Below are 21,655 nucleotides of genomic sequence, written 5' to 3' on the forward strand. Positions count from 1 at the left end.
AGCCAGCGTGTGGCTCTCCTGGAGGCCTGTGAGTTTGGGGCTCCCGCATGCAACCTTTCTCTCTGAGCTTCTAATGTGCCCACTCCTTTCTACTTAGCTCTCCTCGCAGCCCCCGGCACTGGCCCCGCCAGCCACTCCTCAGACCCCCAGCTCAGTGGCATCAGCCGGCCTGTCCTGCTTCCCACTCCTCACCTTCACCGAGTAGGCCAGGGAGATGGTGACGGCCAGAGGGAGCCCCTCGGGCACGGCAACCACCAGCACCGTCACGCCGATGATGAAGAACTTGACGAAGTACTGCACGTAGACAGGCGTGCACTCGGGGAGCCACGGCTTCTTGTTGACCACGAAGGTGTCCACAGTGAAGTAGAGCACCAGGATGATCACCGTGATGGCTGACATCACCAGGCCTGCGACACGGGTGGGAGGAAGCCTGTCAGGGGGCCCCTGGGGGCAAGAGGCCCTGGGAAGGGAGATGTGGACCCAGCCAATCCTTGGCTCCAAGCGCTCTGGGGTCAGGCAGGCCCTAGCTCACATGCCAGCTCAGCTTGGTGGCCTTCGGGCAAGTGCTTGATCCTCAAAGAGCCTCAGTTTCCTCCTCTGTACAATGGGGATGTGTATTGATTCCATGTGCTTTTATAAGAATCAAATGCGACGAATGCACATAAATTGCCAGGTACAGTGTTGGACATACATAGGTGCTGAGTGAGCATGTGAACAAGGAACTGCTAGCCTGGTGCCCTCTCACTGTTGGATGTACAGAGGGTACCACTTATTTCCTCCTTCACTCAGGCACACACTGTCTCCTGTTCTAGGAACTAGGGACACAGCAGTAAAGAGACAGAGTCCCTGCCCTTGGGAGGCTGAGATTCTAGAGGAGGAGGCAAACAAGAAACAAACAAACACACCGAGAGGATAAGTCCAGTGGTCACATACGGATGTGAGAGTTGGACCATAAAGAAGGCTGAGCACTGAAGGACGGATGCTTTCGAACTGTGGTGTTGGAGAAGACTCTTGAGAGTCCCTTGGACAGCAAGGAGATCAAACCAGTCAATCCTAAAGGAAATCAACCCTGCATATTCATTGGAAGGACTGATGCTGAAGCTCTAACACTTTGGTAACCTGATGTGAAGGGCCGAATCATTGGAAAAGACCCTGATGCTGGGAAAGATTGAAGGCAGGAGGAGAAGGGGACAACAGAGGATGAGATGGTTGGATGGCATCACTGACTCAATGGACATGAGTCTGAGCAAACTCCGGGAGGTAGTAAAGGACAGGGAAGCCTGGCGTGTTGCCGTCCATGGGGTCGCAGAGTCGGACACGACTGGGTGACTGAACAACATCACCGGGGAGGGGAAGTGATGTGCCCGAGGCCACAGGCCAGGGAGGCACTGGAGAATTAGTGCCTGCAGGTAGCTACCCGCCCGGCTCCCTCTTGCCAGCTCATGTGCCCAGCCACCCCCATCCACCTCAGTGGTGTGTGGGTGTAGCTGAGGCTGCCCACACCTGCAGCCTCTGCCAGAGGAGACTGGCGTCTCCTTGTCAAAAAGTGCCTGGCAGGTCCACCCACCCCAATCTGATGGCCAATATCCAGGGACTGACGCGGGGGTCCAGAAGCCCAGCTGCCTTGCTGCAGCGTGGGTCGGACCCTGCAGAGGTGTTCATGCCCCAGAGCTCCCCGTGGGATCAGGTGGAGACGGGGATTTCTCCGGAAACCTTGGCTCGGTCTGCTTCTTCCTAGGCTCTGTGGCATGCTGGGCCCTTTCCAGGTCTCCCCCTGAGAGCACCCCTCCCCATACCATGTGCCCACCCATCTCAGGCTCTGCTTGCAGGGAATCCATCCCAGGAGAGGAGCAGCGGTGGGATGTGAACCAGAAGGGTGTGACTCTGTGCCCCACTCCTGGCAAGGCTGACTGAGTGGCGGAGGGGATGAGCCAGGACAGGGAAGGCCATGGGATGCTTCCCACGGCTCTGCTCCCTGCCCTCCAGCACCACACTGCCGTGAAGCCTTCCCCGTGGTGGGGAGGGAGGAAATCCCCGGACCCATCGCCACCCGCCCCTGCTGCCAGCTGTGGAGCCGAAGAGCCAGCTCAAGCCCTGTCTGACAGTCGCAGGGGCGGGAAGCCAAGCTCCCGGCAGCCGGGAGCTGTCACCAGGCCCCTGAGTTTAAATATAGACGGCCAAGCCTGCAATTTGCCTCTCTTCTCCACACTGCGGTGCCTATAATTAGAGCTGGGAGACAGCCGTGGAAGAGCAGGCAGCCAGGTGGGGAGGCCGTGGTGTTTGCCACATCCTTACCCAGGAGAGGAGGCCAAGACCGTGTCAGGCGGGCAGGGCTCACCGTGCAGCCGGGCTTGGCTTTGGGGGCCAGAGCAGCCGTCATTAGCTGTCACCTGTAGTTATCAACTCGGTTGGGAAACCTGGCTCGTGTTGTTGTTCAGTCGCGTCTGAGTCTTTGCGACCCCATGGACTGCACCACGCCAGGCTCCCCCGTCCTTCACTACCTCCCGGAGTTTGCTCAAACTCATGTCCATTGAGTCGGCGATGCCATGCAACCATCTCATACTGGGGCTCAGACAAGGGGCTTCTCCCTGGGCGCCGAGCACTGCCCTCCATCTCCCCAATCTTTCCTGTGCATGGCAGCTGGGGTGGTCACTGTAGAGTTCAACTCCATCCTTGCTCACACCTCCTCCAGGGCTCGCAACATCCTCAGGATAAAGCCTGCACGGCCAACTCCTATAGGGTCTGCCCGCATCCAGCCACCACCCTTGCCTGTACATGTAAATAATCTCCTTTACTCCTCACAGCAACCTGTGAAGTGAGGGCTACAGGAGCCCAAGTCCACGGACCGGGAGCGCAGGTTCAGAGCTTGGTGAGGGTGCTTGCCCAAGACCTCAGCGCCGGAGCTTGACGAGAATGCAGGCAGGCTGCCCCCAGAGCCTGCGCTTCATTCTTGGGCCTGTCTAAGTGCTAGCTGAGTGCCTGCTGAATCAGGACTCACACTGGTTGCCGCGGCAGACAAGGGTGGGTCTCATGTAAGCCCTCGCTTTGCAGATGAGGTAACCGAGGCCCAGCCAGGGGCAGGGCTCTGCCCCGGGGACCCCCCTGCTTGCCCCGTGTCCCCCCAGCCCCGTGCTGTCCGCCGGGGCTGCGCTCACCTGCCTTGCCGATCTGCACGGCTAGCTTGGTGAGCTTGCCCTGCAGCACCGACTTCTCCTTCTTGTGCATGTTGGCCTTCTTCTTGTCGTCAGCGTCTCCCCCCTCGGCACTCTTGAGGGGTTGCATCTCCATGGCGGCCGCCCCATCCTGCTGTTTGGCTGCAGGGGGCAGAGCACACACATATGTACACACACACACACACACACACACACACGCACGCACAGACACGTGCACACACACAGACATGCAGACCCACAGGTTAGCCTGCAGGGTGCGGGTGTCGGCACCCCGCCCCCTGCCCAGGGGAGCACGGTGAGACCCTCACTCCCCAGCCTGAGACCCCCCGCATGGCCGGCACAGATTCCCTGTGATGAGGGGGTCAGCCTCTCCCTGCTGGAGACCCTGGACCCAGGGTCACAGAACACAGCACAGAGAGACACGGCTGCACCCTGGACTTGTAGCAGGAACGGGCTGGGGGCGCCTCTGGGCCTGAACAAGTCCTCCAGCCCTTCCCCAAAGGGCTCTTCGGCTTTTCCGCATTCAGACAAGACACAGGCTTGGGCTCTGCCCAGTTGGTCCTTGGGCCATGTTGCTGGAATATTAGGTAGTCAGTAGAGAGAAGGGACAAAGGGGGGCTTAAAAAGTGGAAGAGTGTGTCCTCATCCACGGGTGCCAAGACCCTGCTCCTCCAGCACAGCCCTGACTAGTGGGCTTGGAGCCCGACCCCTTGGCCCCTAAAGGTCCCAAAGAACCAGCTTCAAGCCTTCAGCTGAACGGGGATATAGCTCAAAGCAGGGGAGACACTGGCTTGCAGGTGGACAGTGCCACTTCCATTTGTTCTGGTACCACGAGATCACAGCTACCCCCCCGCCCAGAGACGTCAGGCACCCAAAGGCGTGGACGTCTGCCTCTGATGTGGCCCCTAGACCAGCAGGGAGGGGCCACAGGGACCAGGTTAATACAAAAGGGTTACCTTTGCTCTGGCTGGCGTCCACATTGCCATCCTGCATTTTACCTACACGACAGAGAATTTTAACAGACAACAGAGAACAGACAACACACATCGGTCACCATGAAGACGCAACAGGGCCACGGACATTCATGTCAGCTGGGGGGGGGGGCGGATGGCCAAGCCGGCTCTGCCCCTCAGTACGGGGATGCCGGGGAGGCCCCCCAGGCAAGAGCAAACCGCAGGGGCTGCAGGGTCTCTCTGGATTCTCTGAGGGCGCAGAGAGGGGGCTGCCAGGGGGATTATGTTAGCCGTGAGCATTTTACAGATTAAACAGCAGGCTTTAGGGTAAAGGAACCACACAAGCAGAAGGAATGAGAGATCTCAGGCCCCCAGTGATGAATTTGGAATTTGGTTGGTGCTTTATGTGGGCTGAGAAGAGGCAAAGGGAAAGAGAGAGAGAGAGAGAGAGAGGTTGATTCTAGAATGGGAAGGTGTTTGGTCAATGTGCTCCTTAGTTTCTGGCTCCAGGAGAGATGATCCCAGTTCCTCTTCCTTTTGGTGGTGGAAGATGAAGCTATGGCATGGACAACCCTCCCCGCCGCCCGCCTCACTGAGAGTGATTCGGGCAAAGGGCGTGCAGAGGCTTCCCAGCAGTGGGCTCGGAGGCACCCACAGGTGTCTGGGGGCTCGGTGGCCATGCCGTGGCTCCCAAGGGGAAGCCACCCCGCCGCTCCCCTCCACTAAAGTGTGTGCTCTTCACTCTAGATTGCCTAGTTCGGGCCACAGCAGAGAGGCGAAGTTGGCTTGGTGGGAACCCCTGGGTGTTCCTTACCCCCAGCTCTATCAGAGTCAGATGCTGTCTAGTGCTGGGTCTGGGGCTCCCCATCCCGTAATCGGGGCCACGTGGCAGGCTGCCTCCCCAGGCTCGGCCCAGAGCACGTGGGCTGCGTTCACAGGGTGGGAGGTACTGGTGACTGCTACCTGGTAGCTAGACACCTACCTGCACCTGCTGGCCCTGCAGGGGTGGGGCACCCTCCTGTCCCCCGGCTCAGCCTGGGCTTTGCCCCATGGCTCACCACCCCAGGAGGACTCAGAAGGTCGCTGAACCCCTCACCACTCCTGGATAATCACCATGAAGGACATCCTCACAGTTCGTGGTCCAGGCCCATACATGACCTCCATGGTTTCAGCTGGTCCTCACTGCATCCCTCCTGGGGTGCTCCAGGATCATGCCCACAGACAGATAAAAAGCTGCAGCTCAGGGAGGGGCACTCAGCAGGGGCTCTGCCAGCTCTCTGCAGGTGATGGACAGCTGGCCCCAAAGGGTATGCACATTTTTGCCCCTCCTTGGGAGAAGGCAGCTACACCCCATCCCCTGAGCCTGTGGTGGGGTGGACACTGAGGCGGCACTGGTGTGACTGGGCTCCTGAAGCTGCTGTTTCAGCACCAACTAGCCCTGTGACTTCACTGCTCCCAGCTTGGCTTCCACCTCCGTAACACGGGGCTGTCATCTTGCCTCCCGGAGCACCTAAAAGTCACCTTTTGTCATAACCACTCGCCCAGCAGCGTTTGGCAGTTTGCAAGTGTCTCATGTCTTGTCAGTTTTCCTGGTACCCTGCAAGGCGGGGCGGGAGGGGCTTTCATCCCTCTCATTTTACAACGAGGAAACTGGGGCTGGGGGAGGTTCAGAGGCAGCCGTCATTTACAGAGCATCTGGATGACCTCTGCAAACACTGTTGTCTCCACACCACATTCACGTTCCACTGACTGCCTCAGAGGGAAGCAGTGGCTTCCTGGGTGCCAGCTCCATATCATCTCTGCAACAGTGCCGGGCTGTTCCCACTGCTCCTCCCAGCAAAGGGTCAGTGGCCTGCCCTGGGGTTGAAAGAGAAAGGCCCCCACCCCCGTATTCTACAATTCTTTCTACCAGATTAAGGAATAACATGGAAGAAGGCTTCTCGGAGCTGACAGGAATGAACCACAACAGTTGTTTTTATGTTTAAACATGATTTCACTAACTGGGCTAAAAGGCACCAGAGGACTCGGCTTCAGGAGCTGGTGTGAGGGGCACAGAGGGACCTCTGTTTGCATCGCACATTACCAGATGCAATAGCCCACGTGTGCCCATTAACCAAGCCAGCAATTTCCTCTTGTATTTCCATAGCGATCACGTGGCCAGAAAAATAATCAACAATGCATATGTCTGAGGGAGGGAGCCGTGTCCTGGGGGCACTTGGGTGCAGATGGCCTGGTTTCTTGGAAGCGAGGGACACATTTGGGGGCTCTCCTTAGCCAAACCAGTGCTCCCCTGGCCCTGGAACGGTGGTGGGGTGCTGCTCTGCCCAGCCCCCACGGGACCTGGAAGATGGGCTGATTCAGGGGAGCTGGGATGGAGGACAGGAACCAGGATGGGGGACTGGGGTGGAGACACAGAGGCCTCTCTGCATCAGATGCCAGATGCATTTTTGCCAAATGGATCAGTCCTCTCTGGGCACTGTGAGGGTCATGGATGTGGAAAGCCTGGACGTGGAGGGTCAATGGTGAGGAGACCCAATAAACAAGCTTTGAGGAGACAGGCTGCTAACTAGGAGAACTGGGAGGCGTCACTTCTCTTACCCGTGCCTACATTTGTCCCTCTGCAAAATGCACAATTTCAACCAAGGTGATGCTTATGAAAAGCACTGCAAAGTACCCTGTAAGTGTCCAGGGTTAAGAGCAATGTATCACTTAAAATCGTGATTAAAAGTGATGTATTCAATAGTGATATTTCAATAAATGGGTTTCCCAGGTGGTGCTAGGGGTAAAGAACCTGCCTGCCAATACAGGAGACACAAGAGATGCGGGTTCTATCCCTGGAGGATCCCATGGGCAGAGGAGACTGATGGGCTGCAGTCCATGGGGTCACAGTCGGGCGTGACTGAAGCAACTTAGCATGCATGCACACATGTCAATAAATATGACAGAAACAATAAAATTAAAATGGCAATTATAATGCCTCCAGAATGAATGGGACACCCCTTAGCACTCAGTTTGGAGGGGCTTGTGGGGGTGGAGTGAGGAGGGGGCATCCTACCACCTGAGTGTGTCTTCCACATCCAGGTCATCCTGATTCAGCTCAGATCAAGGAGTGGAAAGGAGTGGTCCATTCTCTCACTCACAAGGCTCAGCTTAGCACCCTCAGCCTTCAGCGCACTCTGCCTGGAGCCTGGAGGGCGCGGCAGAAGGCAGGTTCCCATTCACTAGGTCTGGGTGGGGCCTGAGAGTCTGCATTTCTAACAAGCTCCTGGGAGATGCCCAGGAGCATGCGGGCCTCCAGTCACAATTCAAGTAGCAGCAGCTTAGAGCACCGGCTCCAAAGTATATTTGGGGGGTCTACCAATCCCACGACATTCAGCCAGGAAGGGTCCCGCGGCCACGTCAGTCTGGGAAGCCCTGTGTGACTCTAACTCTCTACCCCACAGCACAATAGAGGCTGTCTTTTTGCAATGAGGAGGAAGCCAGTTCTACCCAGTGGTTCTTAAACAGTTTTGACCACAGGATCCTTTCCTTGCACGGAAGACTTCTTAACGTGCTTGTGAAGTTTATTTATTTTTTAAAGCTTTTCTTTTTTTGAGGATGTGGACCATTTTTAAAGTCCTTATTGAATCTGGAACAATACTCCTTCGGTTTTGGTTTGTTTTTGGCTGCAAGGCATGTGGGAATCTTAGCTCTCTCACCAGGGATTGGACTGACACTCCTTGCATTGGAAGATGAAGTTTTCACCCCTGGACCGCCAGGGAAAAGTCCCTACATCACTGTGACATTTACACCAGGAAGAGCAGCACATACTTCAGAGGCAGGGAGTCCTGGCTTCACAACCCAGCTTCGCTACTGTCTAGCTCTGTGACCTTGGACTAGCGTCCTGATCTCCACGAGACTCAGTTTCCTCATTTTAAAGTGGGGACAAAAACTGACCCACAGGGTTATCATGAGGATTAAATGAGATGCTTGCAAAGTGCCTGGTGCACAGAAAGTGGGTAAGAAATGATGTTTCCCCATCTTTTCCTACAGTTTTTCTTGGGAATATATGGACGTTTTTGGCTTGAACTGGAAATGAGGCTGCTGCCTTTTTGAGACCCACCAGTCTGGATGGGGTCCCAGCAGGGTCATCACCCGGGAAGGGTGCGGGGAAGCAGGACATCACTTCCTGTTTCCTCCTTCCCATCTCCCTCCTCCCATGTGGATTTGCCTACATCATTTCTCCCTGTTAGGGCTTCTCTGGTGGCTCAGTCTGTAAAGAATCTGCCTGCAATGCTGGAGACCCGGGTTTGATCCCTGGGTCAAAAAGATCCCCTGGAGAAGGAAATGGCAACCCACTCCAGTACTCTTGGCTGGAAAATCTCAGGGACAGAGGAGCCTGGCACACCACAGTCCACGGGGTGGCAAGAGTCAGACACGACTTAGCGACTAAAGCACCAGCACTAGCCCTCCCTCACATGTGACACCTCCCACACCCCAGGCTGTCCTCTTTTCTCTTCCCGTGCCTGAAATAGACCCACACCCGAATTAGCCCTTCCTGGCCAGGTGCTGCTCACAGAGGAGTGTTGCCCAGCCCCTGACATCTGCCTGCTGCTTCCGTCTTGGGTCACTTTGAATCCGAGTGGCTCAGCCAGAGGTCTGGGAAAGGGGAGGGGAGGAGGAGGCAGAACCACAGCTCCATGTTTTCTGGGGGTGGTGAGGAGTAAATGATATGATGGATGAGAAACCTGCTGCCCAGTTCCTGGGATAAGCGACGCTGGGGAAAGGAAAAGCTTTCCCTTCCCTTCAATTCTCGGGGGCAGTGGTTTCATGACTGAGCCCTGAAAGCTCTTAGGAGCAGACAGGGTGACTTTATGTCACCTGACTTGGGGACGGGGATGACCAGAGAAGATGGGAGGGTATAGAGGTGTGAAATCTTCCAAAGACGTGGAGGCCAGTGAATGGAGTTCCTTCCTGCCTGTGTGTAAGGAGGGTGAGATGCAGACCCCAGGTACAGTGGCAGCCCTTACCCCCATCGCCCATCCCCGGGAAGGCTGGTAAGAATGCAGAGACTCAGGACAGATGCTCCAGCGCAGGCAACAGCAAGAAACACCAGTCCACACCGGAGGGACAGAGCTGGGCCCGAGCCCAAGCGAACCCCCTGCCCGTTCGGTCCGCGAAAGAAGAGAAAGAACGTCTACTAGTGGCTCAGCCATGCTACAGGGCGGGGCCCAGGAGCTGAACGCTGGCCCGGGTCCCCCTGCCTCGAGGGAATGGTGTGAGTCGAAGATGGGAGCCTGCCCCGGGGACCCAGAGGCCAGCCTCAGCCCGGGTCCTGACCCCGGGCCTTCTTCCCCCAAGCCGGGACCAGGAATGTGCTTAGGAGAGGGCCACACGGGGAGGGATGCTGCTTCCAGGGAGGGAGGGGAGACCAGATCTGAAGCCAGGGTCACGTCCCTCTTCTGACCACCGCCGGTGGAGGCGGAGCTGGGTGCCTGGGGGTGGCTTCTCTCTTAAGCACCTGCCCCGTGTGTGAGAGGACGACCGTCCCCGAGCTGCCCATGCACATCCAAGTCTGGGCCATCCTGAACAGGGAGGGTAAAGCCCAGAGCTGGGGGTGGGGAAGCGCCCACTGCCCAAGACCGAGAGCTGACCGGGGGCGGGGCGGGAGACGTACCATTGACTAGGCTGGTATTTGCACTATCTGCAGCATTTGAACCTGCCGCACCATCGGCCGCTGTGGGGGTGGGAGGGATGAAAAATGCAGTGGTCAAAATGGAGGAGAGCAACAGTGCAGACGGCAGCAACAGTAGACGCGAACCAACGTGCGGGGAGGGATGAGACTATGGGTGGAAACACACATCTCCACTGGAAATCGAGAACTCAAATTTGGGGGTGGGGGTGGGGTGAAATGTTCCCGTGGAGATGATGCACAAGTCGGAGGGCAGAAACTCAGACATGGAGGGTCTTTGAAATAAAATATGGAGGGTGATCCACGTGGGTAGGTGGGATGGTCGGTGTGAGGTCTGGACCCAGGCATCCCGTTGTCCCAACCAACATAGCAGGTCTCCTTGTCAGTGAGGGTTCTGTGAAGGTTGGGGTGGGGGGGTTGCTGGCTGACCATCATGGCCAGAGGGACCCACGGCCAGGAGTCGTTTCAGCACGGGGTGCAGTAATAGTGCCGGCCGTTCTGAATGGGCGTTTGTTGTGACGGCTGCTGTGTCCTGGAAGGACATCTGTTCACGGCAGTGACCTTGGATTCATGTGTGTGACTCAGGCCACTGCCCATGGCCAACTCCTCCTTTCCTGACTGACGCTCAAAAGGCTGCCTTGTCTTGCCCGTAGGAGATGCCCCACCACTTAAAAGATGACATCAGTCATGTTGCATCTTGTTCACGAGACAGAGAGGGTACTAGTGAGATTTCCTTAATTTAGAAATAAAACATGATACGAGATGCTCAAATTCGCTCTGGCTGTTTTTTCTTGGGGTGGGGGGAGACGGGTTCTGTGGGAAGGAGAGGGAATAGATGCTGGGTGAGTTGGCCGTGCCGTGAGCCGAGGGGCTCTGTGGGGTCACATGGTGCTGAGTGCACACGGCATGCCACTGTCTGGGATTTGGAGGCGGTGGGGGTGCCATCCGCCCTGGAAGCACTGGAAGGGCAGCATGGGGTGCTGGCCTGTCCTATGCGGCTGGCAGCACACGGGACCACAGAGGAGTTCTGGGGTGGGGGGCAGAGCCCCCAGCCATCGGGTACCCTTCTAGCTGTGTGCTGGGGGTCTGGGGCCGGGGCTCAGGGGTCAATGGCTGCTGCTACTTCTAAAAGCCCCTTCTACCCTGAGGGGTGTCTTACTGTACCTGGTAGCTGAAGGCCATCCCCCTTCTTCACACCTGTGTGATGATTTTTGAGACATGTTAATGAAGGAGAAGCATGTACAGCCACATACACGCCCGCCCGCACATGCATACACACACACTCCAGCACGCGCAGAGTCATCCTGAAATGGAGGGTGAAAGCAGCGTCCCTGGTGGAGGTGATGGGATGGAAGCGCTAAGGGGGTCCAGCCCTGGGAACCCCCCGGGTCTGCTCTCAGGGGCCTGAGAGGCTGGGCTGCCCCCCATCTTCCTCTGCCACATCCCCTCCACATCCCACCTCTTCCTTCTGCACTGCTGTCCCCCTCTCGGTGATGGGCATGTAAACATTCAGAAAGGGACTCTGACCCATGCCGGGCAAAAGAGGCCTGTTTTCTTATCGGCATTGTAAAAAACACCGGTCTGGCCCGTGGTAGCTTCTGGGTGCTTCTGCCCCTCACCCAGGCCCCCGTGAGGCCAAGGAAGTGGGCAGAACTGCTACCTCCTGCCCAACTGCCTGCACCTGGGGCGGCTGGCGGCCACTGCGGCCACATCCCTGCGTGGACGCTGCCCTGATGTGCTCTGCGCCTCACGGCCAAGACTTGTCCTCAGATTCTACCTCAGCTTGCACACATCACAGCTTACTGCCACTGTTCCTGCTGCTGCGGCAGCCATAATCTTAGGAGGACCCCAGTAGGAAGCAGGTTTTGGCCCTGAGAGCGAGTAACCTTTGATTGTGACCCAGGCCCAGAGACTGGCTGACCTCTGAGAGCTGGAGGTTAGTCCTGTTGTCCCTAAAACCAAAAGAGGGGTCATCTACTATCTCATCTCCTTCCCCTGGGTTCCAGAAGGTCTGGATGTTGGGGACTCTCCTCTGGAGCTTGGGGAAGGAGACAAAGGACTGAAGATGTGAGAGGGGGAGGGTCCCCAAGACTGAGTGAGTGTCGGGTAAGTAGCCAGCTGTTTTGGACCAGAAGCTGGATGTTAGACTTGGGCCTGGTCTGATGGGATTGGGGCTCACGTCTCCCAACCAGCCCTCCTATGCTCTGAGAGGCACTTGCAGCCCAAGCTGCCAAACTGCTGCACCACGGGGAGTCCATGGAGCGAGGACACTTGCTTCTGGGGGAGGAGGAGACAGAATTCAGCTGAGATTGCAGCTCCAGGGGCATCGGAGAGGGGCTCACGACAGTTGATTTGGAGGCACCTTCCCCAGAAGCTCCCCATCACCTCTGGGTAGAGTCTCCACTGAGTGTGCAGCTCTGCCCGGTGGAGTTGAGAGTAGTGATGGAATATGCCCAGGTGGGGTTTTCTACTCAATATCAGGGCTGATGATGGGACCAGGTCACATCTGAGGCCGGAGACTGAAGAAAAGGCTCAGCACCCTTGGCCTGGTTCCGAGGGGAAGGGGAGCCCCCCATGACATGACTGGACAAGACAGAGACTGGGACAAGACCCTGGAGATGGAACAGACAGAGCCTCCTGGCCCAAGCAGGGCCTCAAGAATGCAGGAGGTGACTGCTGGCACAGGGTGTGGACATAAAAGGCACTCAATAACTCTCTTGAGTGAAAGAATCAACAAAAAAAATGTGGCCTTAAGAGCTCCTCTCCTGGTCCACGAGGGGGCTGGGCTTACCTTTCTTGTCTTTCTTCTCTTCCTCTTCACCACCGGCCCCCAGCAGGGTAAAGATAATGCCAGTCTGAGAGTTCACACCCACGGCGGTCACCACCATCCGTCCAGAGCCCTCCATCACGTGGGTACCTAGGGATGGGGATGACAGCCAAGTTACCATTGTACAGCCCAGATTGCCCCCACCCCACCCCATGGAGTGGGAGGAATCTGGTCCCAGTCTGCTCCTGGCAATTTGCCTGTCGAGGTCCGGGGGCACCTCCTACAGTGAAGGTTTAATGTGTATCATGGTAGTGGCTCCTTTAAAGATGACTATACCTTGGGACAACGCGATGATGAGCCAGGAACTCAAACACTGCTATACTTAGCTCTTAGGCCCCTGGAAAGCTCAGGCTTACCATCTCCTACCCATTCCTAGAGAATTCCTTTCTCTCTCTTCTCTCTCCCCATTCCTCCTCTCCCTGCCTTACAGGTCAAGCAGGGACCACTCTTGTCTTTTCCTTTCTTGATATATCTAGAACCATACCTCATTCTATTTAATTTTGCAGCTGGAAAGAAAAATGCCAACTAAGCCCTGGGCAGAACTGCTTAAAATGAAGTTCACTTTCTTCCCAAAGATCTGAGGAAAGAATTCAGGGCTCAGTGAACTTGGATGAGGAAACAATGAAATCTTAATTTTCACAGACATCAAACTGAAATTTAGCATTTTTCCTCCATAAAGAACAAAGTCAATAAACTCCACGAGTGTCAGCGGTGCCCACACCACCATTACACGTTACAAAAATCACAGTTTCTTAAAAATATCTCTTTATAACTGCTGTAGATACTTTTTGAAAGTGAAAGTCGCTCAATTGTGTCCAACTCTTTGCAACCCCATGGACTGTAGTCCATGGAATTCTCCAGGCCAGTATACTGGGTGGGTAGCCTTCCCTTCTCCAGGGGATCTTCCCAACCCAGAGATTGAACCCAGGTCTCCCTCATTGCAGGTGGATTCTTTACCAGCTGAGCTATCAGGGATGCCCCCAAGATAAGATACTTTTTAGGCTTATGCTTATTTTACAACTAAGGCTGCTATTATACTGATTGCTGGATCTCGTTATTCAGTATACTAATAAAGAAATGCATATGTTACTACACCACATATTTATTCTTTTCTAATTACTTTAACTATTTCAATATAATTGACTTCCTTTGTGATCCAAGGTATTTCATGTATTTCAAAGCTTTCTGAATAGGGGTGGCCCATGATGACCCTGGACCTTCCCAGGAGCCCACGGTACAAGAAAAGTTACAAACTCCCTTTCGAGAATTTTAGATTTTGGAAACTGGGTTCCAAAGGGTCCTGGAATTCTTCCAAGGGCCTGAGGGGAGCTGTGGGGGAGGGAGGTGGGAGGCCTTTGAGCAGAGTAGCTCCACTTTTACTCGTCTCTGGGGTCTTCGTTGTCAACTTCTACTTGACAAGAGGGCACTCTGCTTAGTAAAGAACGTAGGGAAGTGAAGCTTGGCCTGTCAGGCGCTTGTTTTTTTTGTGGTTTTTCATTTTTACTGCTCTGGCTAGAAAATTCTCTATACGAGCACATAGCTCCTCCTTCAGCAGACAGGTAAGAATCCAGTCCCGCACGGTGTAGGGTCTCCAGCCATCCCCAGGCTGCACATAAAGAATTACATCTGGTCTATCAGACAGGCGGCCATGGCCACTGAGCCCAGACACCAAACACCCCTGAATACTTGTTTCTCAAACTCCTGCTGTTTTCAGATTTTCCTTCTTTCCCCTCAAGATCGATGGTCGTTTCTTCCTGCTTTCAGGGTCATTTGTCACTAACGGCCTTCTCCTGGTCTCCCGATCTGCTTCAGACTTGAAGTCTAGGTGGACAGACTCATTAGAATTGCATGTAAAATAAGAGTCAACAGGTTCTAAGTCAGGGCAGGAAGCACTTTCCTTAAAGCAAGGAATCTATTTTCTCGTTTCAAGAGGTTTCGTCTACTCTGTTTTCCTTTTTCTTCTAGGACCTGAGCCATATTTTGAGATGGTGTGTCTGCATGTATAGGTTTGCACACATGTCTGGTTGTGTGTGTGCGCGTGTTTGTGGTGCTCCAGCCGTTTGGCCTCTGGGATGTCAGGATCTTAAAGTGCTTTACAGACAGACAGATATTCTCCAGTAAGTTCCTCTGAGGTGGTAAAGGTCAGTCTGTCCATCCATGAAGGGTAAACTAAGTCATGAAGGCTCCCAGAGGCAGCCTGGAGACTAGCAAGCCGTACCAGAACCCAGGCTCTCAGGGGAGGCGCTCTGTGGCTGGCTTCACTCCCATCCCCAGGCTTCACACCCATCCCCAGGCTCCGTGCCCATCCCCAGGCTCTGCGCCCATCCCCAGGCTCCGCGTCCGTCCCCAGGCTCCAAGCCCGTCCCCAGGCTCCTGCCCATCCCCAGGCTCTGCGCCCATCCCCAGGCTCCCACCCATCCCCAGGCTCCGCGCCCATCCCCACGCAGGGAACAGTGGGGACCGCAGAAGGTGCTCGAACACTGACTCCAGGCTGGAAGGTCCAGGCCTGGTTTCTTCCCATCACAGGCAGACCCCGGAGCACACTCTCCTCACCAGGGGCACAAGCACAACCTGGGCCAATTATGGGACTTCGGGAACGACAGTAACTTGCTGACCAAATGCTTCCTCAAGCGCGGGCTCAGCTTGTGTGGGTGCTGGCAGGATGGACTGTTAAGTATCAGTGATATTAGAAGGATGAGGAACTAAGGCACAGAGGGGTCACCTGTGGGCGGTGTGAGGTCACTGCAGATCTTTAAAGGTGAGGGGTGAACACACTTCACCGCACTCACAGGGTGTAGACGGCAGGGGCGGTAATCAGCACGACCTTCCACAGGACACCTACTCCGCACCAGGCCTGGTGCCCTCACCCCGATGTTAACCCCAACCTTAACCCTGACCCTTCACGCGCAATCATCTCATGCTCTCACGCTGGCCCTCAGCTGGCAGAGGAGGAACCTGGGGCTCCGGGAGGAGTGGCCCGTGAAGGGTCCCTGGCTGGGGAGGGACAGAGCCCCCACCCGGTTGGTCAGATGCTGCTCTTCCTCAGGAAACAAGGCCACACGCTGGTCCCAAACACGTTCGTGAAGAAGTTGGCTTGGCCTGGGTGTCGACAGAGAAGCCGCTCCCCACCTCCCCGGCCCTGGGCCGGATGGAAAAAGACACAGGGGGCCAATTTCCACCCAAGATAATCAGACCCCAAATCACCTTCTGATCTAATCACTCCCAGCTCATCAGGGAGCTGGCGGCTCTGCACCAGGAGGCAGGAGGGGAGGGGCGGGGGAAGGAAGAGGAAGCCAGAGAGGTGGCCTCCGGCCACAACACAGGGACACGGGGAGGCGGGAGAGAAGGGCCAGCATGCCTCCCACCCAGCACCGAGAAGCCCCGGGGGTCCTCCAGGCCTCAGCATTAGAGGGGCCAGAGGAGTTGGGGGTATCACCTCCCCCGCTGGTCCCCCCTCCCTCCACACCCCAGCAGCACGCCCAGCCTCGGCTCTGACTACTGTCCCCCAGCTCAGACCCTCCACAGCTCCCCGAAGTCCAGATGCCTTAATCAGCAACCCCTGGGTCAGGTCTCAACCTTCTCCGAGCCCCGGACCACCGACTTCTGCCACGCGCCCTCTTCCTGGGATAGGCGCAGCTCACTGGGCCCTTCCGTCCCACGGCCAACCCCAGCCCCACGCCCATCTCTGCTCACATAGTTATCACCTCCTGAATGCCCTTCTTCCACTTCTTGTCCGAAACCTCCTCTTCAAGGCTTAGCACAAACACCCCTCCTCTTAGGTGACATCCTTGACCCCTATAAAAGGACGTCACCTCTCTCCTAGTCTCCCCATGGGGTGCCTCCTGGCCCCTGAGCCCCTGGGGGGCAGGATCTGAGTGCATTTCCTCTCTGCCTCCCACAGCACCCCTGTCACTGCTACCTCATTTTCTGCATTTTTCTTGGTGGGCATGTGGTACACTTATAATGGAGGACCCACACCCCCTCCAGAAGCCATCTTTACGGTTTTACAAAGGGTCAAATTCATCTAGCCCAGCCCTCCTCCCCACAGCTCCCTGGACTGCCCCCCACTCCCCTACGAAGACTTCAGAATCTGGCTGCCCCTTCCTGCCAGAGGAAGAACCGAGTGGACCGGGTCACCCAGCTCCAGGATCCCCTGCAGGGGACACGCTTTAAGCCCTAGGGCCGAAGCTCCCACAGTACAATGTGAGGCATATAAAATACAGGTCTCTGCGTGTGGACAGAGGGGAGACCCTTCTGGGGAGGGGTGCCCTGACTAGAGTGTGAACCAGGCTCCCTTGGGGACCATCCTGTGGTCCCCACAAGTCCCCAAGGAGCCCCTCAGAATACACCACCTGGGGGACAGTCAATGGAGAGGGCCCTGGGTTGAGGAGGAAGGGACCTGGGATCAGTCTGGGGTCTGCTTCTGATTTGCTGAGCGGCCTGCGGCCAGCCCTCTCCTCTGTGGACCTGTTTTGTCCCCTGTTAGAGGTCTGGCTTAGGTCATCACCTCTAGGCAGTAAAGTCTGGGAACCCAGGTCTCCCGGAGATGAGGGCCCCTCCAGTGTGGGAGAGGGCAGCCTCTATTAAAGGCAGCATCTCGGGGACTCTGGAGGGGCAGGTGGAGGCTGAGCGGACAGACTGACCACGAGTCGCTCCCTGTCTGGGCCACGCTTATTCACGCGACAGACGGGTGTGGTGGGGTCCCACTCAGTGCCAAGGGGCTCCCAGTGGTCCCTGCCCTCCAGGGGCTCACAGTCTAGTTGGGGGAGCAGACAGGCACACAGATGAGCAACAACACAAGACAACAGAGACCCAAGGGCCCCTAGACCATCGGGAGCAGGGAGGGGTTGGGGCACAGTCCAGGCAGAGGCAGGAGACGGCCACAAATCAGCTGCACTGAAGCTCAGGGCTCATGAAGGGAGCAGCGGCCTGAGCAGAGGGCTGCGGGGTTGGGGGTCTGTTCGGGGTCCAGTGGGGCGCCGTCAGAAGTATTCTGGGAGGAGGGGAAGAAGAGAATCATTACGTACAAAGATTGCCTCCGTGCCCCGCACTCTGGCCCACTCTTCCGGCTCGGTGGCCATGGTCCCTGGGGAGGTCACCGTCGTCACCCGCATTTCAAAGCACATTGCTGGGGCAGCTGGGTGGCTCCGGCTGTTATCATCTCCCCCTTGCAGGGAGGGCTTAGGCACAAAGTCTGAGGCAGGGCTGTTTGGGGACATGGCCCCGAGGAGTGAGAGGGAGACAGGTGAGTGGCGGGGGTGCCGTGTCAGCACCCGTCTGTCCATCCATCCGTGAGTCGGAAAGGAGCTTGGGCCCCGGGAACTCTGCAGGCTCCAGCCAACAGCATGGCCTGTCCAGGCCCCACCTGAACCTTCACCTCGTCCCCCTGGAGGTGATTTCTGCAGCCGCTGAGCTGGCAGCAGAGTGTGGGCCAGAGCCTACCCGACTGCAGGCTCGAAGCCCACCTCTGCCTCCGACTTGCCTCAGACCTGGTCCAGATGGCGTCTCAAGGCCACAGCCTCTGGTGATGACAAGTGGGTGGCACCGAGGCCTGTGGGCAGGCCTAGTGAAGCCTTGCTTTATGAAATGAAGCTTCTGAGCCCAGGGAGGTCAAACGGCTGACTGAGGCAGCACGGCACATGAGGCACAGGCTGGGGCTTAAGCCCAGAGCTCCTCATTCTCCAGGTTTTGACTTCCGAAGCCTCTCCCCGGGCAGGGAGAGTGGAGAGGTCGGGCCGTCTCAGAGGCCTTTTCCTGAGAGCAGAGACGTGAAGACGGGACCAAGGCCCTCTCTGGGGGTTATCACCTCCTTCCAGCACGAGCATCAGGCCAAGTCCATGCGGTCCCCAGCCCAGACGCGATGCTGTCATCGTTACTGTCATCGACGCGGTTAACAACAGCAGTAACGCACGCCCACGAGCACTCCAAGTCGGCAGAGCGTTTCAGCACCCATGAGCCCGTCCCCTCACAACAACCCAGTGAGGCAGGCCTTGGTGCGGGCACCACCCCAGGCCCCTCCGCCCACCTGCGGCCTCTCCGGCTCAGAGAGGTTGAGCGATGGCCCGGGGTCACACAGCTGTGAGAGGTGGAGCCGGGACTTGAACCCGTGCTCTATCCACTACACCCCACTGCCTCTCGTGGAGAAGAGGCAGGGTAGTGTAATGGAGAGAGCGCGGGCCGAGTGGCAGACGGGGCCTCCCCGCAGTCACGGTGTCGTTCTAGGCTCCCCGGCGGCGGCGGAAGTGGCGGCAGGTCTGGTTCCCCGTGCCTGGCCTTGCGCTCGGCGGGCAGGGTGGGCAGTGGGCCCCAGAGGGTTGTTGAGGTCCTGGGTTACCTCATGCTGTTCGGGCTCTGGTTCCAGGGGTGATGGAGGAGGGAGGAGGGGAGGGTCTTGCAGGGGGCTGAGCCGGAGGGTCTGCTGGGGGTGGGCTGGGCCCTGCGGCTTTTGAGGACAGCGTGCTGGTCCCTGCCGAGTCTTTGTTTTCCCTGTGGAATTCACTGTGTGTGTGTTCATCAGTCCTGTCAGTCCTTTCCAACGCTTTGTGATCCCATGGACTGTAGCCCACCAGGCTCTTCTGTCCATGGCATCTTCAGGCAAGAATACTGCAGTGGGTTGCCATGCCCTTCTCCCAGGGATCTTTCAGACCCAGGGATCGAACCTGTGTCTCCTGTGTCTCCTGCATTGCAGGCAGATTCTTCACCCACTGAACCATCCCCAGAATTCACTACAAGATGCTTCAAATGGGCCATGTTGCTGGGTAATAAAGTCACGGGCTCCCCGGAGGCAAGCTCGTGAGTGGGGGCTGCAGGGGAGCTGAGAGGCTGGAGGGGTGGTGTTCCGCTCTGGCCCTGTCCTCTGAGGGTCCCTATGTGCCTGAGGGGCCTCACCTTTCCCCTGCTGCAAATGGAGACCAGACTAGGGCTCTCCAGGCATCTTGGGGTCTCTTGCGTGTGCATGCGTCCTTCCTTGTTTCAGTCAAGTCTGACTCTTTGCGACCCCATGGACTGTAGCCCGCCAGGCTCCTCTGTCCATGGAATTTTCCTGGCAAGGATACTGGAGTGGGTTGCCATTTCCTTCTCCAGAGGACCTTCCCGACCCAGAGATCGAACCTGTGTCTCTTAACGTCTCTTACACTGGCAGGCAGGTTCTTTACAACTAGCTCCACCTGGCAAGCCAGGCTGCAAAGTGGCAAGTCTGGGCATGTATTTCTAACAGGAGGGATCTCTGCTTTCATGGGGCTCTCATGGGGGTTCAAAACCACTGGCCTTCCAGGAAAGGCAAAGCAAGGCTGAGGAGCCTGGAGAGGCAGGAGGTCTAAACGCCGCAGGGCCGCCGCAGCGGGTCCCAGCCTGGGGGATGCCGTGGGACTGGCGGTGCCTGTGAACACGGATGGTGCGTCGGGTGACAGCACTGCCCCTGTGCCTCTTGAGTTCACAGCTGTGCTGTGGTTACTCATGAAAACACCATTTCTCGGGAGACACACCTGAAGGAGGAAGGGGTCCCGACAAGGGAGAGCATCTGGCTCCCGAGAGCGAGGGCAGTGCGCTGGCTGTAGCGGTTTTATCAGAGGGAGGGCATGCAGGCGTTCGTTGTGCTACTCCTGCGGCTTTTCTGAAAGTTTGAAATTATTTTAAAATACAAAACTAGGAAAAAAAAAAATTAGGCTGAGTTCATGGGCCCCTGCACTCCAGGGCACATCCACATGTTGTCTTTCTTCCCAACATCTTAACCAATTGTACGTGAAGTATCTGGACCCCTGGGTCCCCTTGCACAGTGGACATCACTGCCACACTGGTGGCATGTGGGCAGGTGGCAGGGGGAGAAGGCGACCCTGGGTTTGTTGCCCATCCCCGCCCCACCCCCCTCCCGGCCTCGTTGGACATAGGATCTCCTTGAGATTGCTGCACATCTCCTCTGCCCAGGTTGAAGACATTGCAGACACGGGCCTGCGTCCTTCTGTCTGTTCTCCGGGATATGCTCCAGGCCGTTAGGATTTCCTTTGTGCCCTGAGTGCTAGAGAGACAGCTGAATCTTTCTGAAGCCTGGTCTGCCCCCATTTGACAAATGGGGAAGCTGAGGGCCCAAGGGGCAGAGGTCATAGCGGGAGCTGATGCAGAGCAGGAACTGGGGGGTTCTGCCTCTGTGTTTGATCCACATCATGAAGCATCTCACAAGCACACCATTCACAAAGGATAGTCCCATTGGTTTAGGCATGTGGTCCCCAAAACAGCCCTGTGGGGTAGGCAGATGTTGGGGGGGCGGTGCCCGGTGACTACACAGACATGGACATGGACGCTCAGAGACGAAGCAACCTGTCCAGGGTCACAGGCTGGGCCACTGGACCCAGAACCGAGCATTATTTGCCTTCCTCTAGGCTGAGCCAATGTGCTCAATGTGATGTAGAGGTGTGTGTGTGGCGGGTGCAGGGTGGGGGGCGGTTCTCAACTACCATGAGGACCCTGCAGGTGTCCCCAGGCTGGTCTCTCTGTATTTTCTGAGGGTCATCTGACCAGAAGGCCCAGCAAAGCCTTTAGCACAGAGGAAGGGTATGAAGAGTCTGATCATGTGCAAAAAAAAAAAAAGAGTGTCCAAATGACAGTTATGCAGAGTTGAGAGCAATGGGGAAGATAGCAATCCAGGTGTACTCCCTGGAGGAGGCAGGCTCATGAGGCTGTAGGTGGGGAGAAGTTACATGATGGAGAGATGGGGCCAGCCCAGAGAGGGGGAACAGTGACACATTCAGGATAAAGGAAGAGGTGGGAAAAGGACATATAAGCTGGAGTTGTTCTCCCATTTTACAATTGAGGGAATGCAGGCTCAGAAAGAAGCTTGTCCAGGGTCTCCCAGCCAATGAGGGGTAGAGTCGGGATTTGAACCCAGGCCTATGTCACTCCCAAGTCCAGGCTCCTCAGGAGGAGCAGGGAAGGGACCCAGCCCACCGTGGGCATCCCTTTGGCAGCACTGTGCTAGGTAGGGGCCTCACCTACATCACACACCAGGAAATTGCTATCGTCCTCACAGGTAAACCGA

At 56.7% G+C, this 21,655-nt stretch overlaps 1 protein-coding gene across 18 annotated transcripts in view; it reads right to left on the minus strand.

Annotated features, from left to right (window-relative positions):
• The window catches only part of ATP2B2 (ATPase plasma membrane Ca2+ transporting 2), a 363,500-nt gene that overhangs the window by 50,450 nt on the left and 291,395 nt on the right, over nucleotides 1–21,655 (minus strand). For 12 of the 18 annotated variants that reach the window (XM_043886411.1, XM_043886410.1, XM_043886407.1 and 9 more), the window contains 6 exons: nucleotides 12,589–12,714; nucleotides 10,962–10,994; nucleotides 9,783–9,842; nucleotides 4,130–4,171; nucleotides 3,156–3,314; nucleotides 193–407 (listed from right to left, as the gene is read on the minus strand). In XM_043886411.1, the coding sequence (XP_043742346.1) occupies nucleotides 193–407; nucleotides 3,156–3,314; nucleotides 4,130–4,171; nucleotides 9,783–9,842; nucleotides 10,962–10,994; nucleotides 12,589–12,714 (635 nt within the window). The remainder of the gene's footprint in view (nucleotides 1–192; nucleotides 408–3,155; nucleotides 3,315–4,129; nucleotides 4,172–9,782; nucleotides 9,843–10,961; nucleotides 10,995–12,588; nucleotides 12,715–21,655) is intronic. The other 6 variants (XM_043886420.1, XM_043886421.1, XM_043886423.1 and 3 more) reach the window with 2 other exon arrangements.

The sequence above is a fragment of the Cervus elaphus genome, chromosome 24 (assembly GCF_910594005.1).
Source record: "Cervus elaphus chromosome 24, mCerEla1.1, whole genome shotgun sequence".
In the NCBI taxonomy this organism is placed as follows: domain Eukaryota; kingdom Metazoa; phylum Chordata; class Mammalia; order Artiodactyla; family Cervidae; genus Cervus; species Cervus elaphus.